General features: G+C 43.5%; 1 protein-coding gene and 1 long non-coding RNA gene across 2 annotated transcripts; one reads left to right on the forward strand and one right to left on the reverse strand.

Annotated features, from left to right (window-relative positions):
* Nucleotides 1-3,590: 3,590 nt before the first annotated feature.
* AOC1 (amine oxidase copper containing 1) lies at nucleotides 3,591-11,510 on the reverse strand. The gene is made up of 4 exons (XM_044678225.1): nucleotides 9,926-11,510; nucleotides 6,661-6,946; nucleotides 4,567-4,699; nucleotides 3,591-3,895 (listed from the first exon to the last, which is right to left on the reverse strand). Exons 1-4 carry the CDS (start codon nucleotides 11,508-11,510, stop codon nucleotides 3,626-3,628), a joined length of 2,274 nt encoding a protein of 757 aa, XP_044534160.1. The 3' UTR covers nucleotides 3,591-3,625.
* Nucleotides 11,511-14,379: 2,869 nt separating this feature from the next.
* LOC123249491 lies at nucleotides 14,380-17,028 on the forward strand. The gene is made up of 2 exons (XR_006506387.1): nucleotides 14,380-14,723; nucleotides 15,988-17,028. It is a non-coding gene; the product is annotated as an uncharacterized LOC123249491 (long non-coding RNA).
* Nucleotides 17,029-17,684: the final 656 nt, after the last annotated feature.

The raw sequence follows: 17,684 nt of genomic DNA on the forward strand, positions 1-17,684 counted from the left end.
TAATTAGACCCCTGTCAGAGTTTTTTGTTATAAAGATTTTTTCCCAATTTGTTGTTTCCCTTCTGATTTTGACTACATTGTTTTTGTTTGTACAAAAGCTTTTTAGCTTAATATAATCAAAACCATTTAATTTGGGGGGCAGCTGGGTAGCTCAGTGAATTGAGAGTCAGGCCTAGAGACGGGAGGTCCTAGGTTCAAATCTGGCCTCAGACACTTCCCAGCTGTGTGACCCTGGGCAAGTCACTTAACCCCCATTGCCCACCCTTACCAATCTTCCACCTATGAGACAATACACAGAAGTTAAGGGTTTGAAAACAAAAACAAAAACAAAAAAAAAACCCATTTAATTTACATTTTGTAATTTTCTCTAACTCTTGCTTGGTTTTAAAATCTTTCCTTTCCCAGAGATCTGACAGGTATACTATTTTGTGTTCACTTAACTTATTTATAGTTTCCCTCTTTATATTCAAGTCATTCACCCATTCTGAATTTATCTTGGTGTAGGGTGTGAGATGTTGATCTAAACCTAATCTCTCCCATATTGTTTTCCAATTTTCCCAGCATTTTTTTTGTCAAATAGTGGATTTTTTGTTCCAAAAGTTGGGCTCTTTGGGTTTATCAAAGACAGTTTTTTTTAACCCCTGTACTTCAGTGTATTGTCTCATAGGTGGAAGATTGGTAAGGGTGGGCAATGGGGGTCAAGTGACTTGCCCAGGGTCACACAGCTGGGAAGTGGCTGAGGCCGGGTTTGAACCTAGGACCTCCCGTCTCTAGGCCTGACTCTCACTCCACTGAGCTACCCAGCTGCCCCTCAAAGACAGTTTTGCTGACATCACTCACTCCAAGTCTATTCCACTGATCCTCCCTTCTGTCTCTTAGCCAGTACCATATTGTTTTGATGACTGCTACTTTATAGTATAGTTTAATATCTGGTACTGCTAGGCAACCTCCCTTCACGTTTTTTTTTCATTATTCCCCTTGATATTCTTGATCTTTTGTTCTTCCAAATGAACTTTGTTATAGTTTTAAGAGATGATAGATAAAAAGACTTGTACAAAAATATTTATAGCTGCACTTTTTGTGGGAGCAAAAAAACTGGAAAATGAGGGTATGCCCTTCAATTGGGGAATGGCTGAACAAATTGTGGTATATGCTGGTGATAGAATACTATTGTGCTCAAAGGAATAATAAACTGGAGGAATTCCATGTGAACTGGAAAGACCTCCAGGAATTGATGCAGAGTGAAAGGAGCAGAGCCAGAAGAACATTGTACACAGAGACTGATACACTGTGGTAGAATCAAATGTAATGGACTTCTGTACTAGCAGCAATGCAATGACCCAGGACAATTCTGAGAAAAGAATGCTTCCCACATTCAGAGGAGAGGAAACACAGAAGAAAAACAACTGCTTGAACACATGGCTTAATGCAGACATCATTGGGTATGTAGACCTGAAACGACCACACCAATGCAACTATCAATAATATGGAAATAGATTTTAGTAGATGACACATGTTAAAACCAGTGGAAATGCACGTCGGCTATGGGGGGGACTTGACGGGGCGAAGGAGAAAGTAAGAATATGAATTATGTAACCATAGCAAATTTTTCTAAAAAATAAACAAATTTAAAAAAAAGGGAGGGAAAAAATGCAAATGTAGGCAGCAGCCAAAATCCAATGAGACCTAAATTAGCTCAGGCCAGTGACACAGAACTTGTTAGGACAGACCAGAATTAGGTTCAGGCTGATGACTGGCTTAAGGTTAGTTGTTAACAGAGCAAGGCTCAATCAAATTAGAACTGGATCAGGGAGGTGCTGTCACTAGTACCCTGGATAGCTCTCAGTGAGCAGAGACTCCTGACAGCTTCTGGGTGAAGGTTAAGGTTTTTTGTTCTGAATCTTAGACTTGGTTGGCTTTGGTGTTTACCCAGAATTCAGTTGAAATCAATTCAATAAAAATTTTTTCAGCTTTGGAGCTGGAAACATTCTCATCTACCCTAAGAGCACTTGGTCTCTGAGAGAGATGGGATGGTTATAACTCCTGGCTTGATTAAAGTCACAATGTATAATCAGAAGATCCATTCTGCCAAACCTTTAGTTTATTATTCTAAAAGCATCTTCCACTACTGATTTGTTAGGATTTTTAAGTGTACCATGGACTAGCAAGCTTCATGAACCACATATTCTTTTTTCAGTCATGCCAGCAGGCTCTTAAGCATCCATAGCTACAAGTTTACTTGTAGGCAGCAGGTGTTGTCAGGGTTCTGGGCTCTGGCCAAAGTTCTGGTACTAAGAAGTGAAATAGAGGGAGGAAGAGTATTTGGAGGATGGACTCCATGATAATGAGGACAATGGGTGAAAACAAAGCCAAGAATGAAGATAGATTTACTGTGGTCACTTTAGCTTAGATGTCCTCCATATAAACTTTGGAAGGAGGAAAAATTACATTCAGTTAGCAGGGTATCCAAAGAAAGTCTACTAGGTGGAATGGAAGTCAGGTATTAGAAAGGAAGCTAATAGCCCAGGGTGGTAAAGCTAGAGATCAATGGGAATTAAGCAGAGAAGAAGAGAATTGTCAAGAATAAGGAGAAGAGTGTAAAGATATGGTGCCTCTGATACCTGGGGATAGGATTTAGGTTTTCTCATCAGGGAGTCAGTGTTGTTTGTTTCAGAATTTGACATTTGCTCAATGAAGGGCAAATATTTGGCATTTGGGATAGTTACTAGAAGTAGGTAATATAGGCAGTACTGATTCATTGTTTTGAAAAGTAATTAAATACATAAACCAGTGGTTGAGCTATAGGGGCAAGGAACCATGGAGGGGCTGCTTTAGTGGAGGGGATCACATAGAAAAACAGAATAAGGTGAAATTTGGTATCTAACATATTGGGGTGACCCTCATGGGGATGTAATGATCTATGTTATAATCCCTTAATTCTTTTTTTCTTTCACTGTCTTCCCCTACCCCTTCCCCCAAGATGTTGTTTACTATACAATTAACACAGAAAAGAAACAATTTTTCATATAATACACTTATTGGTGGAGGGAAAGGGAGAACTTCTGGGGGCAGAGGAGTTTAAATGTATGTTTTAGGTTAGGGATTCTGTTTAGTTAGAGTCCCTGAAGGGTTGAGGGAGCCCAGCTGGATAGTACAGAACAAAACAACTAGGCAGTTGGGAAGAGGTCAGCTCTCTAAGGGACAACAAAATGCATAAAGGATCAGAGAATGGAGAAGAATCATCAAAAAAATGCTGGGAAGACCTGCGTGATGATATAGGCAGAGGAACAGACCAGAGATAGAGAGAATAGAGAAGATAGTGAGGAGTTAAAACAAAATAGTAAGGAGTTTAAGAAAGGGTAAAAGAGTGCATTCAGAGTGGGATTGGAGAGTTTTCTTGTAACTACTGAACCAGGTGAGGGTATAATTCCCCCCCCCCCCCCATTCATGCTGTATATTTTGGCATTTGATAGGCATTTCTTCTGTATGTGCATGTAATGTGCATGCAGCTCCCCTTTTCCCCCTTCCTTTTTCTTGAAGCAGCACATAAAGCTGAGCTCTGACCATGTTTATTGACAGATGTAATAAGAGGCTCAGGATTCTATGTGGGAGTTGAGACACTTCACTACACAGGCCTGTAGGTGCCATTATAGTTGAATGGGGAGGCTTTCCAACAGCCTTCTATGTTGTCTGAGGTCCAACGCTCAATGTGGTTGGGACCTTTGACTTGGGACCGAACAATGACAGTTCCTTTGGAAGCCATAGATGGATCCTCAGAGAAGAAGTTGAAAGGGCGGAGCAGAAAACCCACAGAGTTGCCAGGTGTGGCTGTGTTAGGAATGTCCTCAGAGTGTGGGATGTGGAGGAAGCCCACTGTCACCCAGGCTACCAGATCCTGTGGGAAGAAAGGAGTGGGAATCAGTTAGGTATATAGGGTTGGCATTGAAGGGAGAGCAGGAGAGTGGAATTTGGGAAAAGGACATTTTCTGGGTATGGATAATTTCAGGAAAAATTCTACCAACACCCAAGGACTTCCTATATTGATATCTGAGCTCAACCTTACACTGAGGGTCAGTCCTTTAGTGACCTCTGAACCTTATCCAAATATCAGAGCTAAGAGATATCCCTAACACATTTCTTCTTCATCCCAACTCTGTTTCAATTCTTTGGCCTGATAATAAAGTTGGGATTCCCAAAGTCCTTCAGAGAGATGTAGGATTGTATATTTGGAACTGAAAGGAGCCTTGGAGTCCATTTGTATTTTTGGATTTTTTTGAACAGATAAGAAAATTGAGGCCCATAAAAGCTAAATGACTTTCCCAAGTTCAAATATTGTTAACAAGCATCTGAGGAAGGATTTGAGTCAAACTCTTATCAATCCAAAACCAGAGGGCTTGTTCTTCCTGTAAAGAGGTCAAATATACTGGTTGGCTGAACTACCTAGGAGAAGGCACTGGTTCAAGGGGAGGATTTTGGGGTATTATATCAAAGTTAAAGTTAGATCTCAAAGGCAGGACTTCTAAAGAATGGGGCAAGGGTCAGGCTAAGATGGAATTGGATTTGTACCTCATTCTCAATGTTCTCATTATTGCGCAGAAATTCTTCAAAGACCACAGGTGGGTCCCAGGGATCATTCTGGTTATAGATGCTGCTGCTGACCAGCTCAGACTCCCGGTATTTGGTCACTGCCAAAGGGTACCTGCAAGCCAAGAGGGAAGTCAGGAAAATTTGGATCTTGGATTGACTTCTAAGCCCTTCCCAGTCAGGGAGGCTGCTGTTAGTGAGGTAGGTCCATGCCCACTCTGAGGCTTTTGATCTCCCCTTAATCCCACATCCTTTCCCTCATATCTATGTAGATGCCTCCCTAATCTTCAACCCTACTTTCTTTCCCAAAATAACTCCTTGATAGAAATCTCAACCTGGATGTCTTTTTGACAGTTCAAGATGTCCAAAAAAGAGAATAATCATAGTTTCTCTCATTTAAGGCACAATAATTCTCCAAGTTACATATATTCAAAACCATGGCATTAGTTATCTTTGACTTCTCTTTTTCTTTGACTTCTCATTTCCAAGCAGCGGCCAAGTCCTAGCTATTCTATTTTAATAACATCCTTAAAATCTGTCCTTTCCTTCTCATTTGTACTATGAAAATCCTAGGTTAGGTCTACATTTTATCTTAATGGTGTAATTCCCATCTTGTTATATTTCTTTCATCTAGTATATGGAATTTTCAGAACTCTTTGAAAGACGGAAGGGTCCAGATTTTGTTTTACTTTTCACTTTTTTTGTTTTAGTTTTTTAAAAAAATAAAGCTACACCATGTGTGTAGACCGGTTTTTTAAATTTAAAAGCAAAAACTCTCCCAACAAGCCAAAACAACAAAACCAAAAGTATTTCAATTGCCTTGTTGTTGTTTTCTCTGACTTCTGTCTTTCTTTACTCCAATTTATGTTTTATAGTACTGCCAGACTCAAGTCAACAGGCACTTATTAAATGCTTATCATGCTGTGTGATGCTGGACAAGTCACTTGACCTCCATTGCCCACCCTTACCACTCTTCTGCCTATGAGACAATACACAGAAGTTAAGGGTTTAAAAAAAATTAAAAAAAAAAAAAAGAAAAAAATGCTTATCATGTGTGAGTTGCTATGATAAGTGCTGTGGATACAAATATAAGCAAAAATAGAGTATCCCTGCCCTCAATGAGCTTATATTTTAATGGAGAGGTGAATACATAAAAAAAACAACACTGAAATTTGAAATGATGTTCAAAGGGCTCTAAAACTGTGCATACATACCCCTTGATCCAGCAATACTAGTACTGGGCTGTAACCCAAAGAGATCAAAGACACAAAAAAAGGACCTATTTTTTTTTAAAACTCTTACCTTCTGTCTTGGAATCAATACTGTGTATTGTTTCCAAAGCAGAAGAGTGGTAAGGGCTAGGTAATGGGGGTCAAGTGACTTGCCCAGGGTCACACAGCTAGGAAGTGTCTAGGTCAGATTTGAACCTAGGACCTCCCATCTCTAGGCCTGGCTCTCAATCCACTGAACCACCCAGCTGCCCCCGAAAAGGACCTATTTGTACAAAAATATTTATTGCAGCTCTTTCTGTGGTTGCAAAGAATTAGAAATTAAAGTATTGTCTATCAACTGGGAAATGGTTGAACAAACCTTACCTTCTTTCTTAGAATTGATACTAATTCTAAGGCAGAAGAGTGGTAAGGTCTAGGCAATCAGAGTTAAGTGACTTGTCCAGCGTCACACTATTAGGAAATATCTGAGGCCAGATTTGCACCCAGATCCTTCAGATTCCAGGCCTGTCCACTGTGCTGCCTAGCTGTCCCATAGTAAGTTCTTTACCAATGTGTGTTGCACTGAATTAAATTAGAGCAGGAATTCTTAACATTTTTGCAGATCATGAACCCCTTTGGTTGTCCAGTGTAGCCTATGAACTCTTCTTAGAATAATGTTTTTAAATATATAATATAAAATACATAGAGTTACAAAGGAAACCAATACTGAAATAAGGATGTCATTTTTTTTGCTCTATTCAAGTTCATGAACCTCCTGAAATCTATCCACAGGTCTCAGGATAAAGACCCCAAGTTAGAGAAACCTCCCTTCCATGACTGACATGCTCTAGGATCCTTCCCTTACCTGGCCCAAGTGACTGTTTGTTCTTCTTGCCAGCCTGGAGGCAGCACTTGGTCAGCCATGGAATGGAGCTGTATCCTGTAGCTACGGCTATGACCCCAGAGGTTCTTTTTGGGGCTGGTGAACAACAGGAACTTGGGTAGTTTCCGGCCAAAGCGGAAGGCTGCGTGGCGCTCCCGGTGCCGTGGAATCCTTTCCAGAACAGGTTGAACCACATGGTATGCGGGGTTCCAGGGATTGGTGATGTTCTCCAGCTTTGTCCCCATCGTCTCAAAGCCATTGTTGGTTCCTGGGTAGCATGAAAGGAACATGAGGAGAAACCTTTGTATTGTGGCATAGTAAAGCCAGAAAGATCAGAGATCAAATACTTCTTTAGATATTGGTTATGTGACCCTGAAGCAAGATGCTCAGCTTTCTTCATCTGTAGAATGAGAGGGGCTAGACTTGAACATTTTAAAGCAGGGGTCTGCTGGAGCTGGCTTGGATGAGCCCACTGTTAAATTTTCAGCGTGAGCACTTATGCTTCAGCTATCGGCAACACTATAAATCAGGGTTTGGTTTATTATTGGGTTGATTGTCTAATCTTAAAGTGATGGGGAAAATGCTAATGGTGCAAATTAAACTTAGGAGTATGGCCTCTGCAATTTGTTTTCCCCTCAGAGGGCGGTTAAACATTTACCAGCACACTCCTACCTTTAAGGTCCTTTCCATCTTAATCTATGATCTTATTCCCCGTGTATACAAGTGGTTTGCCAACAGCACTGCCTGAGCATTTCCTAGGTCCAGAGGCCACTCTTGGGGATTATGAGTTGGGAAATAGAAGGAAAAGAAGCCACTCTCATCACACTAACAATTTATGTGCTACAAGTGTCCCTATCCAAGTTACATTCTATTTCAAACATTAGTTATGTGACCTTGAGCAAGTCACTTAACCTGTATTTTCTCCAGTTTCTTCTTTTGTAAAATGGGAACAATACTAGCAGCTACTTTCCAGGGTTATTATGAAGATCAGATGAGATACTATTTGAAAAACAGCCCAGTGCTGGCAAAGAATAGGTACTGTAGAAGGGCTATTTGTTAATTATTCTTATATTCTGTATTCTCCAAGTCTGATTTTCATAGAATAGGGGCTAGGTGGTACTTAAAATATGGTATCTAAAACTTGTGATCAGACTTTGCCCCCTTAGCATTTCTGCTCTATTTCAGGCCAGCTTTACTCTAATCCCAATGCTGTCCTCAAGCTTTTAGAACAGAACTTATGTCTAACTCTATCTGTACTGTGTTGTTGGCATGACCTTAGCCTACTTGACTCTATTCCACGGGACTAGCGTAAGTACTAAAAGGTAGGAATCCGGGTCCAGTTGGCCCAGGCAGGGCAGAGTAGGGCAGGGCAGGGCAGGACAGATCTTCAGAGATTCTCAGCTAGAATGACTCTCCTGGTATTCTCACTGACTACCCCAAATGGTCTACCTGAAGGTATTGAAATTGTTGCAAAAGCCAGGCTTCCATTGGTGCAATTGTCCGAGTTGCTCTGGGATGATGGAGTCAGGTTGACTCCATTTTTCCATTGAGCCTAAGAGGATAAGGTGAGTTGCTTGCTCTAGACCAAAGAGGGGAATAAAGCAATATGAAGGCTCTACCTGGAAATGGTTTGATTTCTATAGTGTATTATTCAACAAAAACTGAACTTTGAGGTAGGAGACCTGGTTTGAATCCTAGCTGTGGTGCTTATGAGTTGTGCTACTCTTAGGGGGTCACTGAACTTCTGTGCCTCAGTCTAAAATCAGAATATGTGATTCTGAAAAGTCTGTAGGCTTTACCAGACGCCAAAGTGGTCCATTGCTCTCTGTCTCTCTGTCTCTCTGTCTCTCTGTCTCTGTCTCTCTCTGTCTCTCTCTCTCTCTGTCTCTCTCTCTCTCTCTCCCCTCTCTCCTCTTCCTCCTCCTCCTCCCTCCCTCCTTTTCTTTCACACACACACACACACACACACACACACACACACATACACACCATTAAGAACTCCTGCTCTAATTCAGTTCAGTTCAACACACATTGATAAAACACCTACTGTGTGCAAGACATTTTGCTAACCTCTGAGGGAGTTACAAAGATGCATAACACTCAATATCTGCCCTCAAGGACCATGCAATTTACTATGGAAGCAAAACTATGCCCACATGTCACAAAATGCAATATGATAAGTTCATAGAAAAAAAGGGGCAGTGTGTTGTAGAAGAGAGTGAACTGGTTTTGGATATGGGAAGTCCTGGGTTCAAGCCTGTCTCTTAACCAGGGACTATTTTTGCCTTCTTTTATATCTCTAATGCCTAGCACAGTGCCTGGCACTTAATAAGTACCTAATAAACGCTATTGCCTTGATTTGACCTGACAGACTAGTAAGGTGGCCATGGGCAAGGCACTTAACCTCTCCTTGCCCCAGGCAACTCTGTAAACTAAACTAAACTAAACTAAAGAGAATTTGTTGATTTTTTATCATCGGAAGGAATTGCCATGCTAAGGAACTCCCCACAACCAAAACATCACCTGTTCAGACCAAATGGTCCCCTTTCAAAACTCCTCAACTCCCCTCTTACAGAATTGTGGTGAGAAAAGCACTTTGTAAACACAGTATGTAAAAAGGGGAGGCATAATAACAATGCTAAGGATGAGGATGACTGCAACAGTGCCCTCCCTCTTGTACAGTTTATGCCAAGTTCCATCTTATTTCCTCATACAGTGTATAGGACCAAAGAGCATCCTAGAGAATTACATAACCTATAGTTCTTTCTCCCTATGTCTGCTATGTAGCACGGATTAGCCATATTTGTAACTTTTAGCAGCACAAAAACTTCTGACCTCGCCATCTGGATGGCCAATTTTTGCCAAACAAATTGAACACCATATTCAAGGCTATTAAAGACAGCTTTTAGGAACATCCACCATTATGCTTTCCCTCTTACTGAAAAATTGTCAAAAGTTGAAGGGGCAGGGCAGTTAGGTGGCTCAATAGATAGAGCCAGGTCTGGAAATGAGAAGTCCTGGGTTCAAATTTGACCTCAGGCACTTCCTAGCTGCGGGACCCTGGGCATGTCACCTAATCCCCATTGCCTAACTCTTACCACTTTTCTGTCTTGGAATTGATACTTAGCATTGATTCTAAGCCAGATGGTAAAGGTTTAAAAATTTTTTTTCAAGGGACTAGCCTGGCTAAAGGAGGCATGCCCAGGTGCCCTTTTGGATTCGCCTTGTTTGGAACCCCAAGTCCCACCTGCTACATCCAGGTCCACACGGTAGTGTATCAAGTGAGTGTGTATGTTGCCCAGCAGGTGAGTGTGGAGGCGGGTTCCGTGGCGCAGGCCTTCGGGTGTGAAGAAGGTGGCATGAACGTAGCCTGTGGCGTGCATCTTGACCTCCATCACCCCATTGTGGTGGAAGACGAAGTCCCACAGGTAGTCATAGTTGTAGACGGTCGAGGTGGTGCGAAGAACCAGCACTTGGCCCTCGAGCCCGGCGTAGAAGTTGAAACCACCGCTGAAGTTGGAGTCGAAATGGCGCCGGAGGGGCACCCCTGTGGGCATCTCAAATAAGCAGAGGGCGTTGGGATAGTGGGTGGGAGCGTCAGCGTCATAGAAGTGGTGGGCATCCAGGAAGCTGGCTGTCTTGGGGCAGTCTATGCCGGGGGCCAGCTCGTGGGTGACGCTGCCCAGGCCCCAGCCCACATCTATGTATTTAGTCTGCATGCCTGCAGGCGTGTGGCCCCCGTACAGGGCCACCGCCTCCTGCACACTCACCTCATAGGCAATGCGCTCCCCGCCAAAACGCAGGTTCAGGATCTGTAGCCCCGTGGAGCTGCGCAGGCGGAAGGCAAAGCTCCAGCCCCCATAGAGGACAGCATTGCCCTCCAACTGGTAGCGGGGCCCCTGGGGCTCAACCAGGCGAGGACCCGGCTTAGCGGTGGGTGTGGGGAAGTCACCTCGGGGCTGGTAGGAGGAAAAGAGGGGTTGTTCCTCTGTGCCCGCTCCCATCTTTCCCTTAGGAGGGAGGTCTTCCAGGATCACCACGTCGACCTTTCCTTGCTCATACTTCTCTGCCAAGTCCTCTGGGCTCTCGTAGAATTTGCCATTGTACCAGACTCGTTCAACCCTCCATTCTTGGGGATCTGAACTCTTATGGTCCACGAGGATCTCCATGCCTGTGGGATGTAAGAAGTAGCCTTCTACAAAGCGCTGCATAATAAACCAAGAGCTTCTCTGGCCAGAGGCCAAACCTCTGGGGGACACATCGGTAAACGTCAGACAGCGGTCAGTGCAGTTGTGGAGCCAGAAGCCTGTGGTATCTCGAAAGAATCGGTATAGGGGTTCAGTGGCATCTTGCAAGAAGTGGTATAGGAGATAATATTCAGTAGATGAGATGGGTCTTGAGCCCCAGGAAGGACTGTGCCCAGGCTTGGGGGGCAGCACCCGCATGTAACTGGGCCAAGGAAGGGGTCCTACCGCAAACTCAGTGATGTTGGGATGTTTCTGGGCCCCAAAGAAGATGACAACTCGAGCCTCTCGCACTGGACGAATTCCCCCTTCGTCCAAAAATTTCAGCACCTGGTGCTTCTTGGGCAGCAGCATCTCGATGAGGAATATGGAATTCTTGGCCATAGTGTCATCTTTGGAGGGTGCTAGCTTCAGATCTTTTTTGGCCAACAGGAAACTCTGAACAACCCGCAGCTCCTCCTGGCTCAGGTCAGCAAATATAGTGGCCTTCCTCCTCAGGTTCCAGGGGGAGTGCTCTGCTGTTGCCACTGTCAGCAATAGCAGCAGCCCTCCAAGCAACCAGGCAAAGCCCAGGGTCCTTTGGGCCATTGTTCTGAAACATAACAGGGCAGTCAAAATGAATATATTATGGGAAAGAATGAATTCCTATCAGATCAGATCATCTAGGTGTCTGTTTTCTGCCGTAGTCCCCTCTCTGAGCATAGCTCCCGATGAGAAACTTCCATTGCATCCTAAGAGTATTAGGGTTGGAAGGGGCCTTAGAGAGCTGTCCAACTCTCTTACTTCACAAATGAAGAAATTGAGGTCTAGCTAGGGGAAGTGACTTGTCCAAGGTCACATGAGTAGTAATTAGTGGAGAGGGAATTAGGATTTGTCTCCCTGTTCCTAGTATCCTGATCTTTTTGCACTACATGGCCATTCTCTGTGATCACACCCTTAATCAGTATCAATTCCCCTTTCCTCCCTTTCCCCACTATTCAAAGTCTCCATCACTAGGTCCTGATGATTGTTCTTCTGCAGTTTTCCTGGTTCAGCCTCTATTTTCCATTTCTATAGCCTCTCTATCAGCATAAGATCTCATCTCTCCTTACCCGGATTACTGAACAAGCCTCCCAGCTGACATTGCTGCTTCTAGCCTTCCCACAGGACCATACCATACACTCTCTTACAAGAAAAATATCCCTTGAATACCATTCAATCATGCCATTCACTTGTAGAAAGCTTAGCTGATGGTGGTTCTTTATTGCATCCTCCATCAATAATTCTTCTTATCTCTTGAAATAAAAGTCTACTCAAATTCGATTTGACACTTAACTTCTCTTAGCCTCAATTTCCTTATCTCTAAAATGGGGATAATAGTGACAATAGGAGGAGGTTGCAGAGAACAGATTTAGATTCCATATAAGGAGAAACCTCTCTCCCCTTCAACTTCCTAATATTTAGAGTTATCCAAAAGAGGTTTAAGAGGCCTCAGGAGGGAGCAGCTAAGACCTCATTGGGGCGGTCTTCAACTAAACACTGGGTGCCATCTGTCGGGAGTGTTGTAGAGAGGATTCTGGTTTAGGTACAAGTTGGATGAGCTGGTCACTGAGGTCCCTTGCAAAGCTGAGATGATTCCATGATAGGCCTCATGGGATTCTTGTGAGGATTGAGTGAGAGAAGACATGTAAAGGACTTTCCAAATCTAAAAGGCTTATATAAATGCCAGCTATTAGGGACAGGAATAGGGAAGGATTAGAGGGATCAAGTATTTCTAGAGTGTCTACTGTGCCAGTCACTGCACTAAGCACTTTATAAACATTATCTTATTTGATCCTCACAATAGCCCTGGGAGGTGGTGCTATGATTGTACTCACTAAAAAGCAACAAAAACCCAAACCCTTCCCTTCTGCCTTGGAACCAATATGCAGTACGCAGTATTGGTTCCAAGGCAGAAGAGCAGTAAGGGCTAGGAAATTGGGATTAAGAGACTTCCCCAGGGTCACACAGCTAGGAAATATCTGAGGTCAGATTTGAACCCAGGTCCTCCTGACTCTGTGACTGGCTCTCTGAGCTACTGAGCCTCCTGGCTGCTCTTTATTGCCTTCATTTTATAGATGAGGAAACTGAGGCAGAGAGCAATTAGATGACTTGCCGATGTGACACAGTTACTAATGCTATTTAAACTCAAGTCTTCTTGCCCCCAGGCTAAGGATGCTATTCACTGGCACCAGCTGCCTCTAATAGGAAATAGAGACTGGAACTGTGATTTCTCACTAGTATAGGGAATTCCTGGCTGGAGAAACTCCCTCTACTCCTGCAGGTTGGTACTTGCTCTGCAACATATAGTTTTGTTTTGTTTGTAAACCCCTACCTTCTGACTTAGAATTACTACTGTAATTGGTTCTAAGGCAGAAGCCTGATAAGGACTAGGCAATGGGGGTTAAGTGACTTGCCCAGGGTCACACATCTAGGAAGTGTCTGAGGGCAGATTTGAACCTGTCTCTGGGCCTGGATCTCAATCCACTGAGCCACCCAGCTGCCTCTGCAACATAGAGTTAAGGATTTGCTTAGAGAATTGAAAGGTTAAGGCAGCTGTGGCAGAGTAGGTAGAGAGTGAGATTCATAGTTAGGAAGATCTGAGTTGAAGTCCTGTGGATGACCCATATTGGCTGTGTAACCCGGGTATATCACTTTACCATTCAGTGCCCAGCCAACTAATGCTCCAAGACTCAATAATCTACCCCATAGTCACTGTTCCTTGAGCCTTGTCATATACAGAGCAGTGCCTTCCATGCACTCTTCCAAGAGGTGTGACAGGAGAAGGGATGGCATGGATTCATGTCCCCTCCTCCATGCTTCCCAGATCAAGGAGAAACATGGAAGGTTTTCTGAGACTCCCACCAAGTGTGCAGAGGGGTTTAAATCAGCGGGACTGCAGTTTGACTTGTCCTGGGCAGATTTACACTTCATTATTTCCTCTTGCTTCACCAAAGATGAAAAGTGGAGGATTTAGGAACTAGCCCAGAAGGTGGGAGAATGACATGGCTGAAACTAATTCAGGAGACGGATTTCCCATGGCAGTTATTGCTGTGCCAATGGCTGACTCCTGTTGGGCTTATCAGTCAGACTGAGACTGGGAGAAAAAGAGACTCTGTGATAAGGTGCCTGACTGAAGGCATGTAGCAGAGAGTGAGGAAGTAGGTTCATTATGAGAAATTTAAGGAAGTTGTCCAGGGCAAGGAAGAAAATCTAGCCTTGTTTCAGAGCAGGCTTGTAGAAGCCATGAAAAAGTACTCCAACCTCGAGCCTGAAAGCCAAGAAGGTGTAACTATCCTTAATATGCACTTTATTGGACAGTCAGCCCCAGATATCTGCAGGAAACTGCCAAAGTTAGATAGGGGACCTCAGACACTCCTCCCCCACCCCATTTCAACTGCTTGATGTGGCCTTCAACAACAGGGATCTGGAAGAAGCTGAGGAGAAGGATCATAAGGCTGGAGGCTGTAACAAGAAACAGGCTCAGATGAATGCAGCTGCCATCTCTACCAAGCCATCCCCAGGAGACTGGCTCATACTTCAAATGTGGAAAGGAGGACCACTGGTCCAGAGACTGCCACTGAAGTGGAAACCGCCCAGAGCTCTGTCCCAATTGTCAACAGGAAGGCCACTGGAAACAGGGCTGCCCAGGATGTCAAGCCACAAAACAGCTCCCTGCCTTCCAGTCTCCAAAGGACTCAGAGTGCTAGGACCCATGGTTCAGTTTGGCTCCCTCCCTCTCCATCACCATGGCTGAATCCAGTGGTGTGATAGATGTGGTGGGTAAGTGTATCATCTTTCTTATAGATATGGAAGCCACTTACTCTGTCTTGCCTCTGTTCTTGGGTCCCACTAGATTTTCCAAGCATCATATAGTTGGGATTGAGGGATTTAGGATTTAGAAGAGGCATTTAGAAACTCACCCACTCCCTTGCTAGTCTGAGGATGTCCTATTCCTCTCATAGCTTTTTTTTTAAACCCTTACCTTCTTAGAATCCATATGATGTATTGGTACCAAGGCAGAAGAGTGGTAAGGGCTAGGCAATAGGGGTTAAGTGACTTGCCCAGGGTCACCCTCCCACAACAATAAACTTGGACAATCACTCCTTCCCCATGGATTCAGGGATAACCCCCATCTATATGGCAGCATCCTTAGCAAGGATCTAATTCTAAGGGATTTACACCTCAACAACAGTGTGGACATCTAATATGTAGATGACAACCTTAACTACAGCCCTGACTTTAAGTCCTCACATACCAACACTGTCAGGATCCTAAACTTTCTGGGAGAAAGGGGATACAAAGTCTCAGTAAAAAAGGTCCAGATTTCCCAACAGAAGGTCCAATATCTAGGGCATGAATTAACCCCACACTCTTAATCTCTGACATACGAAAGAAAGAAGGTTATTCTTTTTATTCCTGCCCCAGTGACCAAGAAACAACTTAGGACCTTCTTAGGTATGGCAGGCTTCTGCAGGATCTGGATCCCTGACTTTGGTGTAATTGCCAAGCCACTGTAGGAAGCAACTACAGGCTCTCTCTGCACTGCGTACCAAATCAGCAGACTGTCTTCAATACTTTAAAGACCAAGCTCACTACTAGCCCAGCATTAGCTTTATCCAACTTTGACAAATCTTTTTCTCTATTTGTTGATGAGAGAAGGGGACATGCTTTGGGGGGTCCTTACTTAGACCTTGGGACCAACCAGTGCTCTGCTGACTACTTTTTTTAAAGTAGCTCAGGGGTGACCTGCCCGTTCATGAGCAGTTGCATCTACTTCCATGATGATGGAGGAGGCTGCCAAACTGACTCTTGGGCAGCCCCTTGAGGTTCAACCCCCATCAGGTGCAGAGTGTCCTTGAAACAAAAGGCCATAGGTGGCTGACCAGGGGCAGACTGACATAGTACCAAGCCTTGCTCTCGGACACACCTGACCTAACCTTGAAAGTGTGCCAATACCGTGTCTCCTCTCAGATTAACTGTCTTCTTTCCTAGGTTAAATATGAAGTGCACCTGATTCCTCCTTCTCTTGTTTGTATTGCTACAGACCCCTGGAATACTACAGTGGACTCGAAATGCCAACTTTCAACTCTCCAGGACTGTGGCCTATGGAGAGAACCTTACCAACTGTTGATTAACCCAGTACCCCTTGCAGGCTCTCTTAAGACTTTCTTCTCCTTAGATATCTGGTGGTATTCCCTCATACCCCCTTTGCTTTCACTTTTGCTTCTTTTGCTATTTGATCCTTGTCTGTTTAATTGCTTTGTTAAATTTGCGGCATCTTGGCTTTCCCAGTTTCAGTTCTAGATGGTGGCTATTGAGCGACAAGTACACCTCTAACCACTGGACACGATTTCTGTTGCCTTCCATTCTCAGAAGCCTTGTGATCATTCCTGTCCCACTTAATTAGTTTCAGAAGGCTGACCTTCATCTCTATCCTGGTTCTGGACCCTGTATTATTTGGAGTGGGGAATGATGTGGGCTGAAATATCCCCAAACTCCGCCAAGTAGCTGAATACAATCAAAAGAAAATAGAAACAATAACTAATTGCTTTGGATGGGGCTACATATGAGTTGCTGAGATTCACAATTATGAGAAAACTCCTCACATTGAACTTTAGATATAATGTAGGTTGTTGGGGGTCTCTGAAGAGCAAACACAGGTGGTTTAGTTCCCCAGTCACATAGCACTAGGGTCAAACAATACTCAATTTCCACAATCACTGCCTTCTTTAGAGTCCGTGCAAAAAAAGAGCAAAATTTGGCCTAAAGTTGCCCCAGGATATTTAACTTATCATTAGCATCCCATTTACATTGTTCCTCTTGAATGAACAAAGAGTGAACCATGGTTAAAGCCATGCAGAACAAAGTGGACCATGAGTAAAGTGTTGTCAGTTCCCTGTTGACACAAATGATCCCTTTCTTTGTAACTGAGATAAAAAGCCTTCCTAAGAACTCCTACTCACCTTTTACTCTTACCTTTTACGCTCACACTCTCCCTTTCCTTACCGTTTACTTACAATTACTATATGCTAGCTACTCTGTTACTAGATTTTCTTATAATAAAGCTGGTTTCCTTGAAATTGAGTCAATTTAAGCCCTCAATCAATTCTTTGGATGAGACTCCAATTAGCATTAACCCCATCAATACTAAGACAAGGTAAGGATTTAAAAATATAAAGTATATCAATCCTTATTTTGGGGTTCTTCTCATATCTCTCTTCATGTTCCCTGTCTCCTGGCTGGCAGTTATCTTATTTCCTTATACTATCCCATTCTTATGCTCCTAATCATAGCTGAGGGGCAACTAGGTAGTGCAATGAATAGAAGGTTCTGGGTCCAAAGTCAGGAAGACTCATCTTTGTGAGTTCAAATCTGGACTCATACACTTACTAGCTATGTGACTCTTGGCAAATCACTTAACCCTATTTGCCTTAGTTTTCTTATCTGTAAAATGAGTTAGAGAAGGAAATGACAAATTACTCCATTATTTTTGTCAAGAAAATCCCAAATGGGATCATGAAGAGAAGGAAATGGCTGAAAGGACTGAGTAATAACAAAAAGAGGGATACCTCTGTGTTTTGCTTAACCTCTTGTCTTCCCAAATCTCTCTACATTTTCTTCTGGTTATCCTTTCTTCCTTTGGTTCCTCAGCTCCCCTCACTCTATTCCTCCCCCCTCCCCACTTTGGCCCTTCCTCCCACCTTCAACCCCATTAGTTCCCTTCTCAGGGATGACCCTGGT

Source organism: Gracilinanus agilis, chromosome 5, assembly GCF_016433145.1.
Source record: "Gracilinanus agilis isolate LMUSP501 chromosome 5, AgileGrace, whole genome shotgun sequence".
Lineage (NCBI taxonomy): Eukaryota > Metazoa > Chordata > Mammalia > Didelphimorphia > Didelphidae > Gracilinanus > Gracilinanus agilis.

Excerpts from the sequence above, each read along its gene's own strand:
- AOC1 (XM_044678225.1), bottom strand. The coding sequence starts at position 11,510 with ATGGCCCAAAGGACCCTGGGCTTTGCCTGGTTGCTTGGAGGGCTGCTG. Across the intron at positions 6,947-9,925 it reads TGTGGACCTGGATGTAGCAG|GAACCAACAATGGCTTTGAG; the intron begins GTGGGACTTGGG and ends CATGCTACCCAG. Across the intron at positions 4,700-6,660 it reads CAAACAGTCACTTGGGCCAG|GTACCCTTTGGCAGTGACCA; the intron begins GTAAGGGAAGGA and ends CTTGGCTTGCAG.